This window comes from Podarcis vaucheri (assembly GCF_965113315.1).
Source record: "Podarcis vaucheri genome assembly, chromosome: 12".
NCBI lineage: Eukaryota > Metazoa > Chordata > Lepidosauria > Squamata > Lacertidae > Podarcis > Podarcis vaucheri.
In genome coordinates, this window is record NC_138750.1 from 64,755,863 (window position 1) to 64,776,813 (window position 20,951).

Consider the following 20,951-nt stretch of genomic DNA (forward strand, 5'->3'; position numbering starts at 1 on the left):
GGGCCACTTGAGCTGCAGCGGTGGCTCAGAAGAAGAGAGCCGTGGAGTTGGAAGGGACCCCCAAAGGTCATCTAGGCCAACCCCCTGCAATGCAGGAATCGCAACGCCAGAGCTCTCCAAGGGCTCCCCGACGCTAAGCTGGCTCTGTGTGGTGCCTGGAACTGGGGGCAACTTCCCTTCCAGGGGCCTCTCCCTCAGATTCCCAAGAGTGCCCCCCAACAGGTGGCCCAGGAGGAAGCGGGTGCCAGAAGGGTGGGAAGAGGCACCAGCAACAGGACAGGCCATGCAAAGGGAGGGGCGGAGAGAATCGCCCTGCCCTCCCTCCAGGAGTGTGGACTGAGTGCGAATTTCAATTTCTCACTCCCGCAACCTCTGCAGAACCTTCTGCTCCCCATGGCCGGCCCAATCCCTCCTTGGATGGCCAATTAATGCCCCTCTTGCCCCACTGGAGGGTAACTGGCTTTCAGAGGGTCGGTACCCCTCATCCTGGAGGCAGCCATTGTGCTAGCCGCCTGCTCCCCCGAAGATCTGCCCCACCTTTTAACTCCGTCTAAACTGGTAGCCATCGTGCCATCCTGTGGCAGGGAATTCCACTGGTTAACAATGTGCACTGCAGCTCATATTTTAGGGGGCAGGAAATGTGGGATCAGAAAAGGTTTCACAATAGCCTGAGGTGCAGAGAAGAGGAGGAGGAGGAAGGCCGTCTGGCCCTACTCTGTCTGGCCCTGGAAGAGGGGCAGCCCTGGCATCGTTGACTGGGCACCACCCCAAAGGCTTTGGGGCTCCCAGCATGGCCAGTGGGCTGATGGGGATCATTTGGAGGGTCTCTGGAGGCTCCCCACCCCGATCCAAGCCAGCCAACCATTCAGAGGCAACACAATCGGGAGACCCGTCAATGTTTTTTTATTGGAAATTGTTAAGGCACAAGCTGCAGAGAAGTTTTTTCAGGAGTTCCGCGTCCCATTTGGCCCCACCCCCTGCCCCCCAGGACTCCTCTGGGCCTCTGCTGGGGGTGGGGAAGGACTGCACCCATTTGCATCAGGCATCTTCAGAAATGGGGGCCCCCCGGCCTCCTCCATCCCAGGCCCTCTGCTCCCCCTTCCCTCCTCCTTCTCTGCGTCCCCCAGGAATTAAGAGCCTGGGCTTTCGAAATGGATTTCTTCTTCTTCTTTTAAAAAAGGAAAGAAACGCCCACCGTGCAGCTACAGGTGAGTGAGGGAAACAAGAAGTCAGGCTGGAGAATGGAAGACGAGTGAAGGACAAGCCTCGTCCGCAGCGGAGGAGGCTTCCCAGCGGACCTAGTGCGGTGATGACGAGGGCGCTGAGGACATGGGCGACTCCGAGGCAGAAAGTCCAGCCCTGCAGGAATCCCTGCCGCGCCAAACCCCCAGAGACGCAGGAAGAGAAGGGGGGGGCAGAAGAAAGTGCGCCATGCGTCGAGGGAGGGGTCAGAGGGAGGGAGGAGTAGGCCTTGCTGGCCTAGCCGGGTCCTTCTTCGTCCGAGACGTCCTCCGAGGGCAAGGGGCGCAGGTGGCTGGCACGGACGCTGCCCAGGGCAGGGCAGGCGGCCAGGAGGGCGGCCACCCCCTCGGGGGTCACACCAGAGCCGTCCAGGTTGAGGTGCACCAGGGGCACGTGGCGCAGGAAGCGGAGCCCTGCGGAGAGACCAGAGGGGGAAAGGCAGCTGGGCAGGAGATGGGCAGGACAGGCTCTTCCTGCAGCAAACTCTCTGCCCTGTCCTGTCCTGTGCCCCCGAGGGAGGACTAAGGGCAGAAAGAGCCTTGGAATCATAGAATCACAGAACGGTAGAGTTGGAAGGGATCCCATGAGGCATCTAGTCCACCCCACCCAGCAATAATAATAATAATAAAAATTATTTATACCCCGCCCTCCCCAGCCAAGACCAGGCTCATGGCGGCTAACACTAAATATAAAAACAATTCATTGAAATACAACTTAAAAAATAGATTAAAATACGACATTAAATGCAGCCTCATTTCAGCAGAAACTCAAAAACTTTTTGGGGGATGAAAACATCACATCTTCACCAAGGCTAACTATCCAGACTGGTCCTACGTGGGCCAGAAAAAAGCCAGGGAAGTCCCCAAATAGGGGTTCCATCACAGAAAGAGAAAGGAAAAGGGAGAGAGGGGAAGGGGATCAAATTGGCTCCAAGCCAAAGGCCAGGCGGAACAACTCTGTCTTCCAGGCCCTGCGGAAAGAGATCAGATCCTGCAGGGCCCTGGTCTCATGAGGCAGAGCATTCCACCAGGCCGGGGCCAGTGTTGAAAAGGCCCTGGCTCTGGTTGAGGCTAATCTGACTTCCTTAGGGCCCGGGACCTCTAGGGTGTTGCTATTTACGGACCTTGAGGCTCTCCATGGGGCATACCGGGAGAGGCGGTCCCATAGGTACGAGAGTCCTAGGCCGTTAAGGGCTTTAAAGGTCAAAAGCAGGACCTTAAATCTGACCCTGGACTCCACTGGTAGCTGCACTGGTTCTGCTTCGTTGGAGGTTTTTCAGCAGAGCTGTCAGGGACGCTGACATTGCCATGGGTTGGGCTGGATGACCCTTGGGGATCCCTTTCCAACTCTTATCATTCTGGTTCTATTTTCCGCAACCCCCCCCCACCCCACAGAGAATGGGGGGTGTCCTCTGCTTCCCATCTCTGTGCCGGCAGCTGGCACCCCAGGCCAGCCCCCCGCCAAGCTGTTCTCGAGCGGCGCCCCCCAAAGTGAACAGGGGGGGGAGCCCTGGAGATGCCAACGGCTGGGAGGCTTTGGAGAGCCGCTATCTCCAGATCAAGCTCATCTCCTTTGCCAAATTAATTAATGGAACTAAAGGGCTTTAATCGGATTTTGAGTGAATGTGCAATCAGCCGTTGCGGTTTCGAATGTTGCCGCATTTCATCTCTCTTAGAGGGCTGTGCAAACTGCTGCTCTGGACGCCGCTTCCGGCCAGGTGGGGCTGAGGGCCAGAAAAGCCTTGGGGGGCCAGGACTCACTCACCTCGGTCTGTCAGGCGGGTGCGGCTCAGGTTGACCTTGAGCAGCTGCTTGCAGCGGGAGATGCCCAGGCGGGCCACTGTGTCTCCGACCGGCGTGCTGGCAAGACTCAGCACCTGCGGGGGGAGGGGGGGAGGAAGATGATAAAGTGGGGGGGGGGCAGGGCCCCTGGGGCTCTCATGCCTGCCCTGCCTGCCCCAGGTCTCTCCCTCTCTGTGTCTCTGCAGCCGCCCAAAGAGAGGAGCTTGGAGGAGGGGAGGATCCCTTTCCCAGCACCTGCTGCTCCCCCAGGGGCAGAACCGGCTGAGCCCCCCCTTGGCACAGCTCCCTTCCCGGCCGTACCTGCAGGTGGGGCAGAGTGACGATGCAGCGCGCCACCCCTGCGCTGGAGACGTGGAGGCGGTCCAAGCACAGCTCCTCCAGAAGCGGAAGCCCCTGGACGTGGCGCAGGCCCAGATCCGTGGCCAGCGTGTTGCAGAGAGACAGGCGGCGCAGCCTGCAAGAACAGTGGAAGAGCCTCAGGGTCAAGCCATCGGACCCCCCGTCTCGTGGCCAAAGACGGCCTCTGGACCCCACAGCCCAGATCGTTCTGCCCAGACACTGAGGTCCAGCTCCGAGGGCCTTCTGGTGGTTCCCTCCCTGCGAGAAGTGAGGTTACAGGGAACCAGGCAGAGGGCCTTCTCAGTGGTGGCTCCCTCCCGTCAGATGTCAAGGAAATAAACAACTATCTGATTTTCTGAAGGCAGCCCTGTTTGGGGAAGTTTTTTTAATATCTGAAGGACTATTGTATTTTACTATTTTGTTGGAAGCTGCCAAGAGTGGCTGGGGAAACCCAGACAGATGGGCAGGGTATAAATAATAAATTACAAACTATTATTAGGCATTCTTTTTCTTTTTCTCTTATTTAACTGACTGTAATACTCTTGATAAAATTATTATTTTTTTTAAAAAACTAATTTAATTTAATTTGTATACTGTCCTATACCTCGTAGGCCTCAGGGCGGTTCACAACATAAATGTCTCTGCCGTTTCTCAATCAAATTATTCCCACAGTGGCTTGCGAAGAATCAGGAATAATGACGACACGGCAGAGTGTAACAGAGCGTCACAAATGCAGCTTTAATCATATATTAATGAGTGAAACCATTTCCAATATCATAATGATAATATCATTATTAATATTAACAACTAACACTAGCCAATAAAGCTTCCTTTTTTAAGCTGCAAAAGGATACCCTCTGCTGAACTCCCTAACGTGAGGCGGGAAGGGTAATCTCCAAGAAATCTCCCATCTCCCAGTATCTATCCCCAACCCAACAGCTTGGACCACTGCCCAGGGAGCAAGGCCTGCTATGAAGGGGGGGGGCAGGATCCGTGCGCCCATTCCTCACCTGCTCAGCCGGGGCAGGTGCTGCAGCCCCTGGTCGGTGATGTGGCTGTAGTCCATCAGGTCCAGCTCCAGGAGCCCGGCCAGGCAGCAGAGGGCGGCCAGTCCAGTGTCAGTGACCGTGTGGCGGCTGGGCAAGGCCAGCTGGGTGAGGGCAGGAAGACCTGAAGAAAGAGCCACCGAGGGGGGGGGGGTTGCCACGTGGAAGCGCCTCCAAGCCAGCCGGGAACCCCAGCGCAGTCCCCCAACCCCCCAAAATTGGGGGACGTGGGGGCCACCGCTCCAAGACTCCTGGACAAGGTGGCCAGGGAAGCCAAAACTGAGCAGGTGCCAGGGTCTGCTCCTGGCTCTCTTTGCGGCATCTGCAGCACAGGGTCCTTTTCGGCAGGGCTGCTCGCCTGGAGGACACGGCTGCTCGCCCCAGGCGAGTGCCCTAGAGGTGGGCTGCAGGGGAGCTTTGGGTCAGAGCCCCCAAACTGGGGCTGGGCTTGGAGAGGCAGATTTCCAGCTCCCGACCCACGGTTACGACTCCTAAGGTGGCTTCACATGCTTTTTCAGTCTTGCACAGTCAAACCTCAGTTCCGTTTCCAAACCTTCCGGCTGCCAAACACTGAAAACACGGAAGCAAACCCTCCAGTTTTCGGAAGCTGAACGTTGGATGCGGCTTCCGCTTGAGCGCAGGAAGCTCTGGCAACCAGTCGGAAGCCGCGCCTTGGCTGTCAAACATTTCGGAAGCCAAACAGGCTTCCAGAACGGATTATGTTGCAGAACCAAGGTTTGACTGCATTTTAAATTGTTGCAGCCCGGGACCTCAGGGTGAGCAAAACATTAACAGTCATAATTCCAGTTATAAACCAATGCTTATAGTAAGCCACATGTCCTGCCTCAGCTGCCAGCGAAGCTCTGTGCTCTCACTTCCTGTCCTGCATTTCATTCCGGGTTGGTCTAGATGACCGTTGGGGGTCCCTTCCAAGTCTAGAAGCCGGTGATTCTAATGCACCCTCGCTGCCCAGAGGAAGCTGTTGTGGGGGGAACTGTCGGCCAGAGGGCGTCTTTCGTGTGCCCACGGCAACACCACCCCCTGCCCCCCTGGTGCCAGAATCGCCTCTCCAGCCTCTGCTGGCAAGCCTCCTCAGGCCGCACTTCCCCGGGTGGGGCAGCACCCACGGGCAAAGAGACAACGGGGCCCTTTCCCAGACGCCTGAGGGCCACAGCCCCTGCCCCGCACCTGAGACCAGCTCCAGGGCCGTGTTGCCGTCCACCGACCGGACCCCCGAGAGCGTCAGGGTGCAGAGTGCCGGGTGCGAGGAGAGCGCCCGCAGGGAGGCCTCGCTCACCGGGGTCCCGTCCAGATGCAGCGACTGCAGAGCCTCCAGGCGCCGCAGGGCTGATACGTCCACCACCTGCGGAAGCAACACAGCGCGGCCCGTGGAATTATTATTATTTATTGAATTTATATATATCCTATACCCGGGGGTCTCAGGGCGGCTCACAGAACAAAATCAAGACATAAAACCACAAAATGCCGAATAAAAATAAAAGAACAACCCAATACCCCACAAAAAACACATTTTAAAAGGGCAATATTTCACTGCGCTTAAACCCCGAGGAGCTTGAGGCGACTTCCAAGGTCTTCCCAAGAGCGTCACAGTCTCCCGGGCCCCACGCTCCACACCACACTGGGGTGGGGTTTGGGAAAGGCCCCCCCCCCATCACACACGGGACCAAGAGAGGACCACCCCCACCCCCAGGTGCCAGCCGGCTGCACCTGTCCCAAGCTTCCCCCCCCCCCGGGAGAAGGCCCTTTTCCAGGCTGCGGGGGCCACTTACGCCCGTCTGCTTGATGCTGAGGGTGCAGAGCTGGGGGGCGCACTGGGGCAGCAGGCCGAGGGTGCCGTCCGTGACGCCTGTCTGGTTGAGGCTCAGGTGGGTGAGGGAGGGGGGCGCCGAGAGCAGGAACTCGCCCAGGCCCCGATCCGTCACGTGCGTCTGGTCCAGCGCCAGGTGAGACAGCTGGGGGAGCCCTGTGGGGAGAGCGGGGGCCAGACCCATCACACGCCCATTCCTTTCTCCATCGTTCTTCCAAGGCATCCAGGCCAACCTTTTTGCCGGGCACAGAAAACTCAGCGACACGGACCAGAGTAACGAACAGATTGCTTTCAATGATTACCATATGGACAAAATTAACGATATTTGGAATGTATTTATGAAAAACACAGTGACCCATGAATTGATGTATACTTGAGGGAAACAATAAGCTTAACTGTTTACATATATACAGTATGTTATAGTTTATTTATAATTATATTTATGATGATACCGAATTATAGTTCTGTCACCTTAATTATATTTTATTGCCATGTTGTTACTTTCCTCTGCCTTTTTTAGGTATTCTTTTTATCTTTTATTTTATTTAACTCACTGTAATATTCTTAATATTCTAAATAATTTTTTTTTTAAAGTCCTATTGATTAATTGATTGTATTAAATTTGTATACCGTCCTACACCCTGTAGTTCTCAGGGCACTTCACAACATAGATTTCTCTGCCGTTTCTCATTCAAATTATTCCCACAGCGGCTTGTAAAGAATCAGCAATAATAGCGGCTCAACAGAGCGTACTAGAGCATCACAAATGCAGCTGAAATCATATATTCATCAGTGAAACAATTACGTTCTATAAAACACTGCCTTAAAAGCGACAAGTGAAAATAAGCTAAGTGTCACAATTAAAGCCAAAATCTTATTCTGTGATCAGCAAGTCAATAAAGCAGAATTGTAATTTTATGCTGCGAAGCGCCCTGAAATCTATGGGTCTAGGGGGCAGTATACAAATTTAATAAATAAATGCAAACGCAAAATAAATGCCTAAGGGTGAGAGGCCCCTTTTTTCACGGGGAGAGCTAAAAGCAAGTCCTCCTTCTCGCAGCGCAGAATTGAACTGTGGAACTCCCTCCCACCAGAGGCTGGGATAGCCAGGAATTTGGGTGGCTTTTGAAGAGGATGAGATAAATTCATGGAGATGAACGCTAGCTCAGATTATTATATATGTACAGGGAAGGAGGGATGAAACTGTATGGAAGGTATGGAATATAACATCAAATGGAACTGTGTGTGTTAAAAAGAAAAGGAAAAAGGGAGGGGAGGGGAGCTCTATTTTGCAAAAGGTTTACGATGGAAACTTCCCATCCTTTATTATCTATGGAGCTGGAATTTAATTTAATTGGGAGTATAACTGCTCATTTATCTTCAGTCGGATGGAAGGATGAAAGGAGTCTGCAAACTTGCCAAGGAACTGATAAGGTTCATCATTGAGTCATCTGCAGTTTGACGGACCGCTCTCCTTCCCAGGCAGAGAGGGAAAATAGCCTCTGCAAGGCTATTTATTGGGACAGAGTGATTTTTGAGGTTGCTGTTGAAACAATGGAGCCCAGGAGAGAGCGATGGAGAATTTCTGAAGCTCTGCCCAAAGCATGATGGAGAACAGCAACAACTGGGAAAATACAGACGTAACATTTTACAAGGACAGGAAGAAATATCACAGAAAGAATAACTGCCACACACAGGAAGAATAAGAATATAGTTTGAGTGCCTCACTTGTAAGTTTATACATCATTTAATGTGTCAATACGAAGGGAAGTTGTTAATATTGCAAGGATTGTTATCTGGACTGGAGTGTAATTGAAATTATTATGATTTTGGAATGCAGAAATAAAGTCAATCACCAAACCATCGATTCTAGCACATGGGGGCGGGGCACCTAAATTATATAACTTGGCACCTGAATGATTGGTATTAGTAATTGCATTGTAATTTGGCATTGTTATAATGAGGTTATTATTGGACTGTAATTGAAAACTAATACAGAATATTATTTCTTTAACAGAACATGAATTCCTGGAGAAGCCCCGGGCTCTGCCCCCACAGTCAGAGGCCGCGATGGGGGCTGCGGGGGGGGGGGGAGGGGAGAGGAGGCTGGACTAGGCGGGCCATGGGGCCTGATCCTGCAGGCGGAGAGGAAGTAGCCAAAAGAGCAGGACGGGGGGGGGGGGTGTCGGTGACGTACCCTTCAGAAACTGCAGGCAGTTGTCGGTGAGCTTCGCGCAGGCCGAGAGGTTGAGGTGCTGCAGTCGGGGCAGGTGCTGGACCACAGAGAGGCCCTGGTCTGGGGGGCGGGGAGGGAGAAATGGGGGAAGAGGGTCAGCTCAGGGGGGGGGGAGAGCACAGAACCCCCCCACCTCCCACAGCTAAGCTCTCAGGTCCCGTGGGGCAACCTCCTGCCCAGACCCTCTCTGCCCCCCCCCTCGGTCAGCAATGCTTCAGCTCTGATCCTGTGGGGGGCTGGGCTGGATGACCTCTGGGATGACCCCTCTGCCCATCCCGCCCCCGCCCCGCTCACCAGTGATGACGGAGCAGGCGAGGAGGCTGAGGTGGCGGAGGCTGGGAAAGGCTATCAGCTGGCCCAGGAGCTGGTTAGTGGCGTAGGGGTAGCAGTCGAGGCGCAGCTTCTGGAGGGGGCAGCCGAAGAAGAGCTTGAGGCTGCGGGGGCTGAGCAGTCCCTCCTGCACCAGGTGCCCCAGGAGGTGCTCCGCCAGCACCGGCGTCACCGAGGCCAGGCTGCTGCAGTACTGCTTGCTGGGCGCTGCGGGGGGGACAAAGCCGACGGAAACATTGGAGTCCTGAGTTTGGATCCCGCCTTCCCCCCTGAGCGGGGAGCCCAGGCAGCTCACCCAAAGGAAGACCACACCGCAGGAGAAGCCAAAAGAGATCATCGCCAGAAAGTAACTGAACTCTAAGCAAGCTAAAACAGGAAATCTATTAAAGGGCAGAGAGTAAGAACAGCACGGCACCATTGGAATGCCATTTTCCTTTTTGGAAAAAAGTCAGGAAAAGGAGGAGAGCGAGGAGGGAGGCTTCTCCAGGCAGGGAGTTCCAAGGTTGCCTAGGAGCAGCCCCCCCCACCAGAAAGGCCCCTCCTGCCTCCCCCAGCAAGGGACTTGGGCGGGGGGTGGGGCCAGAAAGCCAGGAGGGTTCTTCTGGGGAAGGTGGTCTTCCAGATAGCCTAGACAGAAGCCACAGAGCAGGGGTCAACAACGTGCAGCCCATGGGCCGGATGCGGCCCACGAAGACCGCTTTACTGGCCCTCAAGCCGCCCCCGAACTGAGCCACTCACTTAGCAAGTCCCCCCTGCGCTGCGCTAAACCGGCGCAGCACGGCATGGGGACTCGCCAAGCGGCACCACAAATCGCGTCTGCGCAGCTGCAGATACCGGAAATCACATCTGTGCATGTCTAGAAGCCAGAAATCGCTTTTGCGCAGGTGCAATTTTCAGCATCTGGGCATACACAGAAACGATTTCCGGCACCGCGGACACATGCAGACGCGGTTTCTGACGTCGCACTGCGCCAGTCCAGCCCACAGACGAGCTCCGTGGGAGTGATCCAGCCCACGGCTGGTAAACCTTGCCAGCCCTGCCAGAGAAGGCTTTCGAGGCCCTTTGAACTGTGTCCAGAAACAGCGGCTGAAGCAAAGGGTCATCGGCTCCCCTTGACCAGCCTCAGCGCTTTGAGCTGGTTGGCCTATTTATAAAAATATTTTTACCCTGCTGAGTCCTGGATATATATCAGAGCGGTTTAGAACTACAGAACAACAAAATCACAGACCAAGAGCATAATAAAGCATGAAAAGCCAGAGAGCTAAAAGCAAGCCTCCACTAACTATTGCGGAAGGAGGTCTTCTTAACTGAAACGTTTTCAGCAGGTGTTTAAAAAGTTGGCACAGAAGGTGCCCAGTGGCAGAGAGTTCCACAGGACTGGGCGGATAATACTAACGGCTTGGTTTCTCGTTGTTGTCCAATGGGCCCCAGAGAAGGACCAATGATCTCTGTGACACAGCTGCCATATTCTAAGGGTTCAGGGGGTCCCTGAGGTGCCCCAGACCCAAGTTCTTTAGAGTTTTGTAAACCGTTATGAGGGCTCTGGGAGGAGATGGGAAGCCAGGGAAGATGCTTTAAGCAGATGAAGTTTCCCAGAACTTTCCCTCCTCCTCTTCCTCATCCCTTGCCTTTGAAGACACAGGCGTGTGCTCTGCTCTCCCCAGAGAGGCTTGCCAGGCGCCTTCATGAGACACCTCTAGGCGCATTCCTCTTCTCCCAGACTTCTGGCCATTAACTCTTCTCTGGCCAGACACCCCTGTCTTGCAGGGGCTTAGCTGGGCAATATCAGGCTCTGCATTACGTTGCACAAATCATGCTCTGAATGTTGCACATGGCCAGTGACCTATGGGTTAAGAGAGATATATACCATATTTTTCGCTCTTTAAGACACACGTTTTTCCTCCTAAAAACTAAGGGGAAATGTCTGTGTGTCTTATGGAGCGAATGCGTGGTCTCTGGAGCCGAATTGCCCAGGGGCAAAAAGCAGATTGTGCTCTTTTTTTTTTTTTAGAAAGAGAGAAGGGGGTGTTGGGAGGGAGATAAGGGACTCTAGAGATAAAGGAGGCTGCCTGGGAGGGGGGAGGTAAAAGCCCACGGATCCTCAGGATTTTTGCATTGGGTCACCCCAAATTCACCATCAGATCACATAGCATGTCCATGGCTACAGCCGGCACCAAAAACCCCCGCATCCACTGTTTTGTGGGGCTGCAATGGCGCAAAAACGTGGTTGCAAAGCATGGATCCACATGGATCCTCAGGATTTTTGCATTGGGCTACCCCAAACTCACTGTCAAATCACATATCATGTCTGTGGCCACAGCATGAACCACAAAAATCATACATTCACTGTTTCGTTCAGAATAATTTTTTCCCTCCTCTAAAAACTAGGTGCGTCTTATGGAGGGGGAAATACGGTAAGTCGAAATGATATTAAGCAGCAGCAGCAGGAGGAAGGATGAAGCTGCAGTGAGAAGCCTCTACCTGTGAGGAGGGCTGTGGCCCCTCGCAGGGACAGCTGGAAGAGCGGGGGCACTGCGGGGGCCGCGCGGCCTGGGGGGGACGTGGCGGCCAGAGAGGCCTTCTCCTTGCCTTCGGGGCCCTGCGCATTCACCCGCTGCAGGCGCAACTCGGCTGCCTGGGCCACAGCCAGGGGCAGGGTGGGCGCTTCGGCTCGGCTCCCGTCAGCCGTCCTGGGGGGCAGAAAGAGACAGGCGATGATGAAGACACCCAGGCGCCCCCATTCGCTTTGCTTCCCGCCCCCCGGCCTTCCCCCGCCCCCTACAAAAGCAAGCGCCCCCACATAGCCCCTACCTCAGCAGGTTGCCCTCCGCCGGCCACTGGTGCCGAGACCCCGGGAGGCCCTGAGCGCGTTCCCCAAAGGACAAGGAGCCTTCAAACAGAAAGAAGACCCCCCCAGCTTAGGATCAAGGTTCTTTCTTCGCCCCCACCCAACCCCCCCCTTTCTGGCCTTTGCCCTGCCCTTCTTTCTGCTCTCCAGAAGTTCCTCCCAACCTTCAGTGAGGGATCTCCGTCCTCAAGAGTAGACCCACTTCCCCCCCCCCACAAATCAGGGGACCCCCCCCCATCTTGGCTTCCTCGCCCCCACCCCACCCTGTTCCCCACCAGCCAGGTTTGCAGTGCTGATACCCAAGGAAGCGTCTCGAGGCCCCCCCCCCAATTCACACTCCCCCCATTTTAATGAAGTATATTTAAATGTATACTCTGCTTGGCCGTAATTGGGGACAGGGGGGGGGCGTGCTGCTGCCTCTCCTTCCTTGGAGGTTTCCAAGCAGAGGCTCCACCATGGGATTCCTGCCTTGCAGTGGGTTGGGCTGGATGACCTTCAGGGGTCCCTCCCAATCCTACAGTGACTCAGGCAGGCCAGATCTTGGAGCCTCCTCCCTCCTGGCGCTGGCCTCCCACCTTCCTGCCTCGGGTGCTGACCTGGCAGAGGCGGCCCCCGGCCCCCGGAAGCCTCTCCTTCCCTCAGGGTCGCCGAGGACTCCTGCTCCATGGGCTCCTCCACGTCCATCCTGTGGCCCCTCCCTGCGGGGGGGGGGGGCAGAGAGAGCATTTTGTTTCGGGCTTTTCTGCTTGAGGGGGCACATCCAGTTGTTGCTGTTCTCCTCCTCTTCAGTTAAACCCCACAATGACAGGCTGACAGGCAGGGAGCGGCCCCCAAGGTCACCCAGCCAACACCGCGGCTGAGTGGGGATTCGAACCCAGGTCCCTGCCCAACACTCTATCCACTACACCCCCTGGCACAGGCCTGGCAAGGAGTCAAAGGCAGCTCTGATCTGGCCTGGGAAGGGGCTTATTGCGCGCCCACCCCAAGAGCTGCGTCTGCAGGGAATTAATAGGAGCCAGGGTGGATGAAAAATCAATGATTTAACAACAAAAAATTGGATTTTTTTAAAATTTAAATCAGATTTTTAAAATTTAAATTGGATTTTTGAAATAAAACGCTGTATCTTTCTAAAGATAAATTTCCCATTTAAGTTATTGTTATTAAGGAAATGATTATTTTTCTCCTTCCAATAAAGTACAGCAGAAAAGTTGTCCAAAATTAAACAGTTAACATATTAAACCTCACAATAATTTCTATGTATTTCTAATAGTATAACCAAATCAGCAATTTTTGATATAACTGTAAAAACTATTCTGGAAATTTATTATTTCAAAAACGAAACCTTCATCTGGTTGCAAATATTAAGATTATACCAGCAAGAACGAGTCTTTCTGTAAAGAAATGATTGAAATCAAGTGTAATATTGACTAGTGATTTAAATTGTGATTTAAATCCAATCCAATCCACCCTGATAGGAGCCCAAGGCAGCGGCAGAGAAGGGAGGAACACCGGGGGGTGGGGGGCAGCCACATCCTCTGCCCACAGATGTGCTCCCCCCCCCCGATGTAACTGGGGATCAGGTGGGGGGAGCTCCAGGGAGGAGCCCCAAATACACATCGCTTGGGGGGGGGCAGAGCCCCATCTGGCATGCAGAAGGTGCCGGGTTCAATTCCCCGCTGGCAGCCTCTCCAGGCAGGGCTGGAAGACCCCTGGAGAGTCTCTGCTGCCAGTCTGTGCAGGCAGCACTGAACTCAAGGAGCCCAGAGCATCTCTGCTCCTCTTGTAAAGGACTGGCAGCCTGCTCTGCTTTCAGGGACGAGGCTGCAGCTCAACAACAGAGCCCCGCCTGGCATGCGGAAGGTGCCGGGTTCAACCCCCTGCTGGGAGAGGCCCCCTGCCTGAAGAGAGCCTCTGCTGCCTGCCAGTGCAGCCAGTATTGAGCCTGACGGACTCATCTTCTGACATGTCCCCTGACCTGGACTCAGAGTCCAGAGGACTAGAACAATTTTCATTCCTAGGGGGACAAGGGCTGGGGCTGAGCGACGGAGCCCCTGCTTGCCAGGTGCAGCCCCACAGGGCGTCCCCAGGGGGGCTGGGGGACAGGGGCTCCCTGGCCCACACACAGGGTAGCGCCGCTCAGTGGGCGGATGCAAAGCAGAGCAGCTTGGAGGCATGCAGGGGTAGTGGCGCCCGCCCTGTGGAACGCCCTCCCATCAGAGGTCAAAGAGATCAACAACTACCTGACATTTAGAAGACATCTGAAGGCAGCCCTGTTTGGGGAAGTTTTTAACGTGTGACATTTTAATGTATTTCTAATCTTTGTTGGAAGCCGCCCAGAGTAGCTGGGGTACAAATAATAAATTATTTATTATTATTATTATTATTATTATTATTATTATTATTATTACTACTACTACAGCAAAAGGCCCCTTCCTGAATACTTACCCCAGCGGTGGGGCTCAGGGAAGGCCAGCTCCCCATGGCCGTGAAGCCCCGCAAAGTCCCCCGGAGTCACCCTCTGCGCCGGAGAGCGGAGGACGGAAGGCAGGTGGGCGCCCTGAGCGAAGAGGCCTCTCCCCTCTGGGGTCGGGAGACCAGGCCCTGCCATCCCCTCCTCCTCCTCTTCTTCCTCCTCCTCTCCTTCCTCCTCCTCCTCTTCTTCTTCTTCTTCCTCCTCCTCCTGGTGTGGGGTCTGCGGTGGGGACTCAGGCCCCGCCACCCCCTTGGAGGCCGGGGCCTGGGGTGCCGGGGGCCCCACCACGCAGAGGGTGGCGCTGGGGGCCAGGCCCAGGTCCCCCAGGGAGCGGGGCAGGTCGGCTGGCCCAAAGTGGCGCTTGGGGAAGCCCTGCAGGAGGGAGAAAGCGGGCGGCAGCTGCGGGTGAAGCTCCAGGAGGCGCAGGCGGACGGCCTCCAGGGGGGAGGCGGACGGGAAGCTCTGGCGCACGGAGTCCCCCGAGGGGAGGCGGATCTGTGGGGAGAAGAGGGGCAGCCATGGGCATTGCTTGAAGGCATCCCCTAAGGGGCATCTGGCTGGCCTGGGATCCGGCCCGGCCCTTACACTCCTCGGGCCAAAATGACCTCCCCCCGCCCAGCCAAGAATCACAGAACTGTAGAGTTGGAAGGGACCCCTAAGGCTCATCTAGCCCAACCCCGGCAAACAGGCCGACACCGTCTGTAGGGGTGCCAATATCCAGAGTGTGGGGGGTCAGGTGGGATTGCTTTGAGGAATTACGAAATATGGAGCAAGCCACTGTGTCCGCGATGAAAGCATTGCGTTGACTGGGGTTGATTAACTGACCATGGTTTCTGAATCCCACAAGCCTCTCCACCTCTGCCGTTTTCTTCCTCTACGCCTGACAGGCACATATCAGCATTCTGAAACACAGGCCAGTTGCTTCACCCGGCATCCTCAGTACATAAAGACGGTAGGTTACTTTGACATAGTTTCATCTTTAGATAGATCTTAAGGGCCAGGAAGAGAGTTCACAAGGAGATGGCAAATACCGCCATCCTGTCTCTCCTGTTTATTCCTGTTTATGACCTCCGGGGTTTTGCTGAATGCCTTCCTCCTTTTATTCCTGTTTTATTTACTCTGGACTGCATGCTCAAGTAGGAAATAGTTTCTTTGCAGTTAAAATAATTTCTTCTGATCTGACTTTGTCCCACGTGGGGTTTCTGAACTGCTCAAAGGGAGTCTGAATGGTTCTTACGAACAATGTGTAAAAAGTTCTTTTGTGAATAAAACGACCTGGGCCGGGGGGGGGGGAGAGGAATTACTATACGCAGCCCTCCCAGAGTCTTGCTGGTCAAGCCTCCTGTGTATTCTATTAATCAGAGTCCAATCCTTCCTTGTTTTGGTAGCGCTACAACCCTCCCTCCTTGAATCAAGCCCCCCACCCAAGACTTGCAATTCCCTCCTGGCCCCCGGGGTGGGGAATGGCCCCTGAGGGAGCCTGTGGCTGCTGCTCCTCCTCTCACCCTAAGCAGGCACTGCCCGTCGCTGGGGGGCTGCACTCTCTTCTCCGAAGGGGGGGCCTCCTGCGCCAGCTGGGCCTTGCCCTGGATGCGACGCCGGTCGTCTGCAATTCTCTGCAGGGCCAACTCGTGCTCCTGGGAGGAAGGAGGGAAGCAAGGGCAGGTTCCTCCCCAGAAACAGCCGCAATGAGGACCCTCCACCTTGGGGCACCCCCCCCCCGGAAAGCTGTCTCACCCGCCGCTTGGTCCTCCTCTCGGCCCTCAGCTCCTCCGCCAGCTGCTCCCGCTGCTGCTCAGCAAAAGCCTGGCTGCCCGCTCTCCCGGGGGGGTCCTTGGCGGCCACCTCTGCCCTGGCACCTGGGGAGGAGAGCAAAGAGCATGCTGGGAAGCCCACCCCAAAGGGGACGTGCCTCCCTGGGCCTCCCCTGCGGGGGGAGAGGCTGCGGACAGGGAGCCCCTTCTGCACCTGAGGTTGGGCAGCCTAGGCTGGCAGCCGCTGGCTCCGAAGAGGCCTCCTGGACCTTCCTGGGGGGGTTGAAGGCGTCCATCGCCCTGCAGCCCTTCAGCGCTCTGGGAGGCTTGCTCTGGGGGGGCGGCGGCTCTTCTGCCCTCTCCTGCAGCAACCTGGGGAAAGAGAGGAGGAGACGACGAGGCCGTCAAGCAGGAGAAGCCCCAGCGCCTGTGCTGCCAGGGAGTTCAGGACTGGTCGAGGGAGAGGGAGCGCAGCTGGCAGAACTGTCTCCCCCCAGGGCAGGGGAGGGAGCTGGAGGGGACCCCCAAGGCCACTCACCAATTGGCAGCCTCCGGGGCGCTGAGACAGCCGGCGCGGAGGGCATTGCGCACCTGCCGCTCGGTGAAGCCCATCTCATAAAGGGTCAGGAGCAGGTCCCCCAAAGTCTGTGGGGCAGAGAGAGGTCAGAGGATGAAAAACCTCTGGGAAAGGATATATAAGGAGATGGACAAAGATGTTGAAATATACATTTATGAAGAAACCAGAAGCATTTTTACTTGGCGTTGTAGGAGATGATATAAACAGAAAGCATTGTAAGTTGTTTTTATATGCAATGAAGGCAGCAAGAATATTATTGGTATAAAAATGGAAGCAAGAAGAACTACCGGCGAAAGGAGAATGGAGGATGAAATTGGTGGACTATGCAGAATTAGATAAACAAACAGGAAGGATTCGAAACCTGCGGGAGCAGAGATTCTCAGAAGACTGGCGTAAATTTACGGACTATTTGAAAATTGTGATGAACAGATTACGCTAGTAGGTTTTCAAGAAGTTTTGCAAGGTGAGCTATTTGAAATATTGCAAAAAAGACAATGAGGAGAATTATTAATTAAGGATATTAAAGGTAATATGGAATTAAGAAATGCATAATATGTGATAAATAATGGAAAATCATCAGAGGTGTTGATGGAAGTCCAAAAATATTGTATAGGATGAGAAGTTATGTTGTATGAATGTTAGAATAATATGTTAAAAAAATAATAAAAATGTATTAAAAGAGAGAGAGGTGTCAGAGGAACACGGGGGAAAGAAGACTTTCCCTCCAGCTCAGCCTCCTCTTCTCTCGGGGGCTGGCCAGCAGGGTCCTGCCACAAGAGCAACTCTCTCCCCTCCTGAGGTTCGATTTTGACAGAATTGATAAATGTTGCTTAGAAAACTATTGCCTGCTATCCAAAATTGAGATTACAGAGTACCTCGACTCAAACAGCCCCAAGTCTCACACTGGATGCTTGGCTCCACTCACTCTGGAAGAGAGCTTTCTATCATGGAAAGACACACACGTAATTTGAGATTTCGACAAGGCCTGGAACCTTCCAACACTTTTTATACGATTTGGGACTCTTTCAGGACATAGACGACGGAACCATCATTTTCAAGCCTGAAAAAACCTGGAATTTTTTTTGTTGATCTGATACAGTCAACACTCTGTACTTGCGACATTGTTATTTAAGTTCTGTGCAACTTTGTTATCTCTGTTTTATATACATTATAAAACAAAATGATAATAACATAGGAAGAGGCAAATGCCTTGGGCCCCTGAAAGCCTTAATTCAGTGGAGTCCCATAAATCCACCCCCAGTGCCCCCCCTGTAAAAAAACAGTATTCAGAGCAGCTGTTCGCACAATCCACAAAGGAAGATAAAATTGATAAAAGCATGGAGAAGGTGGATACAGAAAAGTGTTTTTTCTTCCCTCCCCTCTCTCTTTATGGGCATCCCACAAAGTTGAGAGTTGGGCAGAGAAAAGAAAGGGCTTCTTCTTCATGAGTTAAATGGTGGAACTCCCACCCACAGGAAGCCGGGGTGGGGGCCACGTGGGGAGGGGTCTTTAAGAGAGGAGGAGACCCTGTCACCCCAGCTTCTTCTGGGGAGGAAAGAAATTAAACATGTAGCAGAGTTCCCCAAAACAGACCAGAGACAACTAAGGTTTCTTTCATCCATCAGAGCTTTACTGCTACTGAAGGCAAATGAGCATCGTGGTCGCAAATCCAGGATTGGCACAGTCAGTAAGAAGTCCAGTTGCAGCAGACTTCACTTAAACTAACTTACAAGAACTTATAAACTTATAATAAGACTAAACCTTATTACTAAGCATCCTCTGCACAGAAGATCAGAACAAAGAAAGAGAAAGAGAAAGTGAGAGTGAGAGCCTGACAATAATAGCAGGACCTTGACAGAAGAGATAAGAGAAGCAGTTCCAGGCAGAAGGAATAACCCTGAACATGAGGCACCTTCTGCCTGCTGCTTTCAAACAGAGAAGCTTCCAGAACCCTCTGGAATTACAATATTTTCCCCCAGCCACTCTGGGCGGCTTCCAACAAAATATTAAAATACAGTACAGTGGTACCTCGGGTTAAGTACTTAATTCGTTCCGGAGGTGCGTTCTTAACCTGAAACTGTTCTTAACCTGAAGCAGCACTTTAGCTAATGGGGTCTCCTGCTGCTGCCGCTCTGCCGGAGCACGATTTCTGTTCTCATCCTGAAGCAAAGTTCTTAACCCGAGGTACTATTTCTGGGTTAGTGGAGTCTGTAACTTGAAGCGTCTGTAACCCGAGTTACCACTGTACAGTAAGTTCTTAACCCAAGATACCACTGTAATGCACCAAACATTCAAAGCTTCCCTAAGCTGCCCCCATGTATAAGATGCCCGCTACTTTTGGGGACCCCGCATTTAGAAAATGGGCACATGCACTATCCGTGTATAAGATGCCCCGAGACTTTTAACCTTTTTTAAAAGTAAAATAACCTAGTCTTATACACGGAAAAGTACGGTAAGTAGAATAGGAAATATCTCTACACATCAGATCAACCCTTTCTGCACCAAGAAATACAAACTGACGGAGCCCTCCATGGGTGAGGGGGGGTCCCGGGGCCCCGCTCTGCGCTCCCCAGTCTGGGAATCAGATCCTGACCCCTGCTCTCCGGGAGCCCCGGGGGCCGGATCTGGATTCCTTTGGGCAGGAGAGATGTCAGAGGCGGCCTGGCACAAGGCAGGGCCAGATTGAGAGTTGATGTGGCCCTCAGGAGCTCCTGAAGGGAAGGGGGCCCTTTCTATGTCCAGCTGTCCTTTGCCCACAACAAATTGTCGCTGTTTTGTGTGTTGAATAGATGCTATATCAGGGGCCAGCAACCTTTTTCAGCTGGGGGCCGGTCCACTGTTCCTCAGACCTTGTGGGGGGCCGGACTATACTTTGGGGGGAAAATGAATGCATTCCTCTGCCCCACAAATAACCCAGAGATGCATTTTCAATAAAAGCACACATTCTGCTCATGTAAAAACACGCTGATTCCTGGACTGTCTGTGGGCCGGATTGAGAAGGCAATTGGGCCGGATCCGGCCCCCGGAGCTTAGTTTGCCTACCCATGTGCTATACAGTTACTTATGGACCTAATAGGCATCTAAAGTCATTTGCACACCACAAAATATGTCTTTTATCAAAGTAATTGTTGAACTGAAATACAATGAAGAAGTATATTAATAATGAAATTGGGGGGGGGGCTCCAAGAGAGTGGGGCCCTAAGCTATAGTAAACAGCTTATACTAAATCTGACCCTGCCACAGGGCCGCAGTTAGGGAGGGTGAGCCCCCACCAGGGGTGCAGGCGAGTGGGGTGCGTGCAAAACCGCCTTAAAAATGTCTATACATAGGTCTATAAATATATAAATATGGATTATTGCCTCATGAGAAGAGGTTTCAATCAGAGGATGACTTGCATGGGGTGGGGGGCGAGGCGGAAAGAAGAGCTCACTTGTCTTGGCTAGGGGGGGGGCGCAATCTGGACGGTTCTGCCAGGGGCATAATAATAATAATCGTAATATATTTATACCCTGCCCATCTCCCTGGCTACGGCTCGGCAGGTCCGGCCAGAGGCAGGGGGGCTTGACCCCCCCAGCAATGCCCCCCAGGATGTCTCCTGGGGGGTCCTTCTCCCCCCAGGGGCTGCCTTCCCTCCTTACCCGCCCCCCCCGGTCTCCCGGAGACACTGCTCCCTGGTGGGTCCCAGGGGGTCTCTGAGGACGGCGAAGGTGCCCCCGACCCCTGGGGGCTCCCCCCACCCCAGGAGCATAGTAGTAATACTTATTATTATTATTATTATTATTATACCCTGCCCATCTACCCAGCTCTGGCTCGGGAGGGGGCTTGACCCCCCCAGCAATGCTGCCCCCCGTGGAGTCTCCGGGGGGGGGTCCTTCTCCCCCCCCGCCCTCTGGGACCCCAAATGGAGACGCCACTCCCTGGCGGGCCCCGGGGGGGGGGCTCTGAGGAGGGTGAAGGGGCTCCCCCTCCCCACCCCGGGGGCATAGGAATAAACAGCAACAAGAACATTAACGTATTTCTACCCCGTCCATCTACCCGGCCCCGGCTCGGCAGGTCCGGCCCCAAAGGCAGGCGGGCTTGACCCCCCCCAGCCCCTCCGTGGAGTCTCCTGGGGGGGGTCCTTCTCCCCCCCCGGGCTGCCTTCCCTCCTGCCCCCCCCAGTCCCCCCCTGGAGTGTCTCCCCCCCTCCTCACCGGGGGCTCCATCTCTCCGGGGGGGGGGTCTCGCAGGAGGCGCCCCTCCCCCTCCCGGGCGCCCAGGCGGAAGCGGCGGCGGCGGCGGAGACGCGAAGCCTGGCGATTGGCGGAGCCGCGGGAGGTCAAAGGGCGCCAGGCTCCTCCCCCTCCTCCCCGGCCCCGCAGCTGTAAAGAGCAAAGAGGGGATCCCCGGAGGGGCGCCCGACACTTCCGGCTCCCCTGCGCCCCCCCAGGGCCTCTTAATGGGGGGAGAGAGAGGGCCAGCATGCCCAGTGGGGGC

The 20,951-nt window shown here is 54.3% G+C and overlaps 1 protein-coding gene across 1 annotated transcript; it reads right to left on the minus strand.

The window, feature by feature from the left end:
- Nucleotides 1-886: 886 nt before the first annotated feature.
- Nucleotides 887-20,730, minus strand: LOC309514876 (uncharacterized protein). Its single transcript, XM_082192314.1, has 17 exons — nt 20,669-20,730; nt 16,437-16,543; nt 16,113-16,270; nt 15,882-16,003; nt 15,650-15,781; nt 14,117-14,639; nt 12,268-12,369; nt 11,635-11,713; nt 11,305-11,513; nt 8,788-9,030; nt 8,455-8,553; nt 6,220-6,413; nt 5,618-5,792; nt 4,394-4,553; nt 3,345-3,498; nt 3,007-3,118; nt 887-1,655 (listed from the first exon to the last, which is right to left on the minus strand). The coding sequence occupies exons 1-17, from the start codon at nt 20,678-20,680 to the stop codon at nt 1,480-1,482; spliced, it is 2,757 nt and encodes a 918-aa protein (XP_082048440.1). The 5' UTR covers nt 20,681-20,730; the 3' UTR covers nt 887-1,479.
- Between the last annotated feature and the right edge of the window lie 221 nt (nt 20,731-20,951).

What these genes read in the sequence shown, in the direction of transcription:
- LOC309514876 (XM_082192314.1), bottom strand. An exon ending in AGAGGAGGACCAAGCGGCGG is followed by an intron (nt 15,782 to 15,881) that starts GTGAGACAGCTT and finishes CCTTCCTCCCAG; the next exon opens with GAGCACGAGTTGGCCCTGCA. An exon ending in TCAGCATCAAGCAGACGGGC is followed by an intron (nt 5,793 to 6,219) that starts GTAAGTGGCCCC and finishes TTGCTTCCGCAG; the next exon opens with GTGGTGGACGTATCAGCCCT.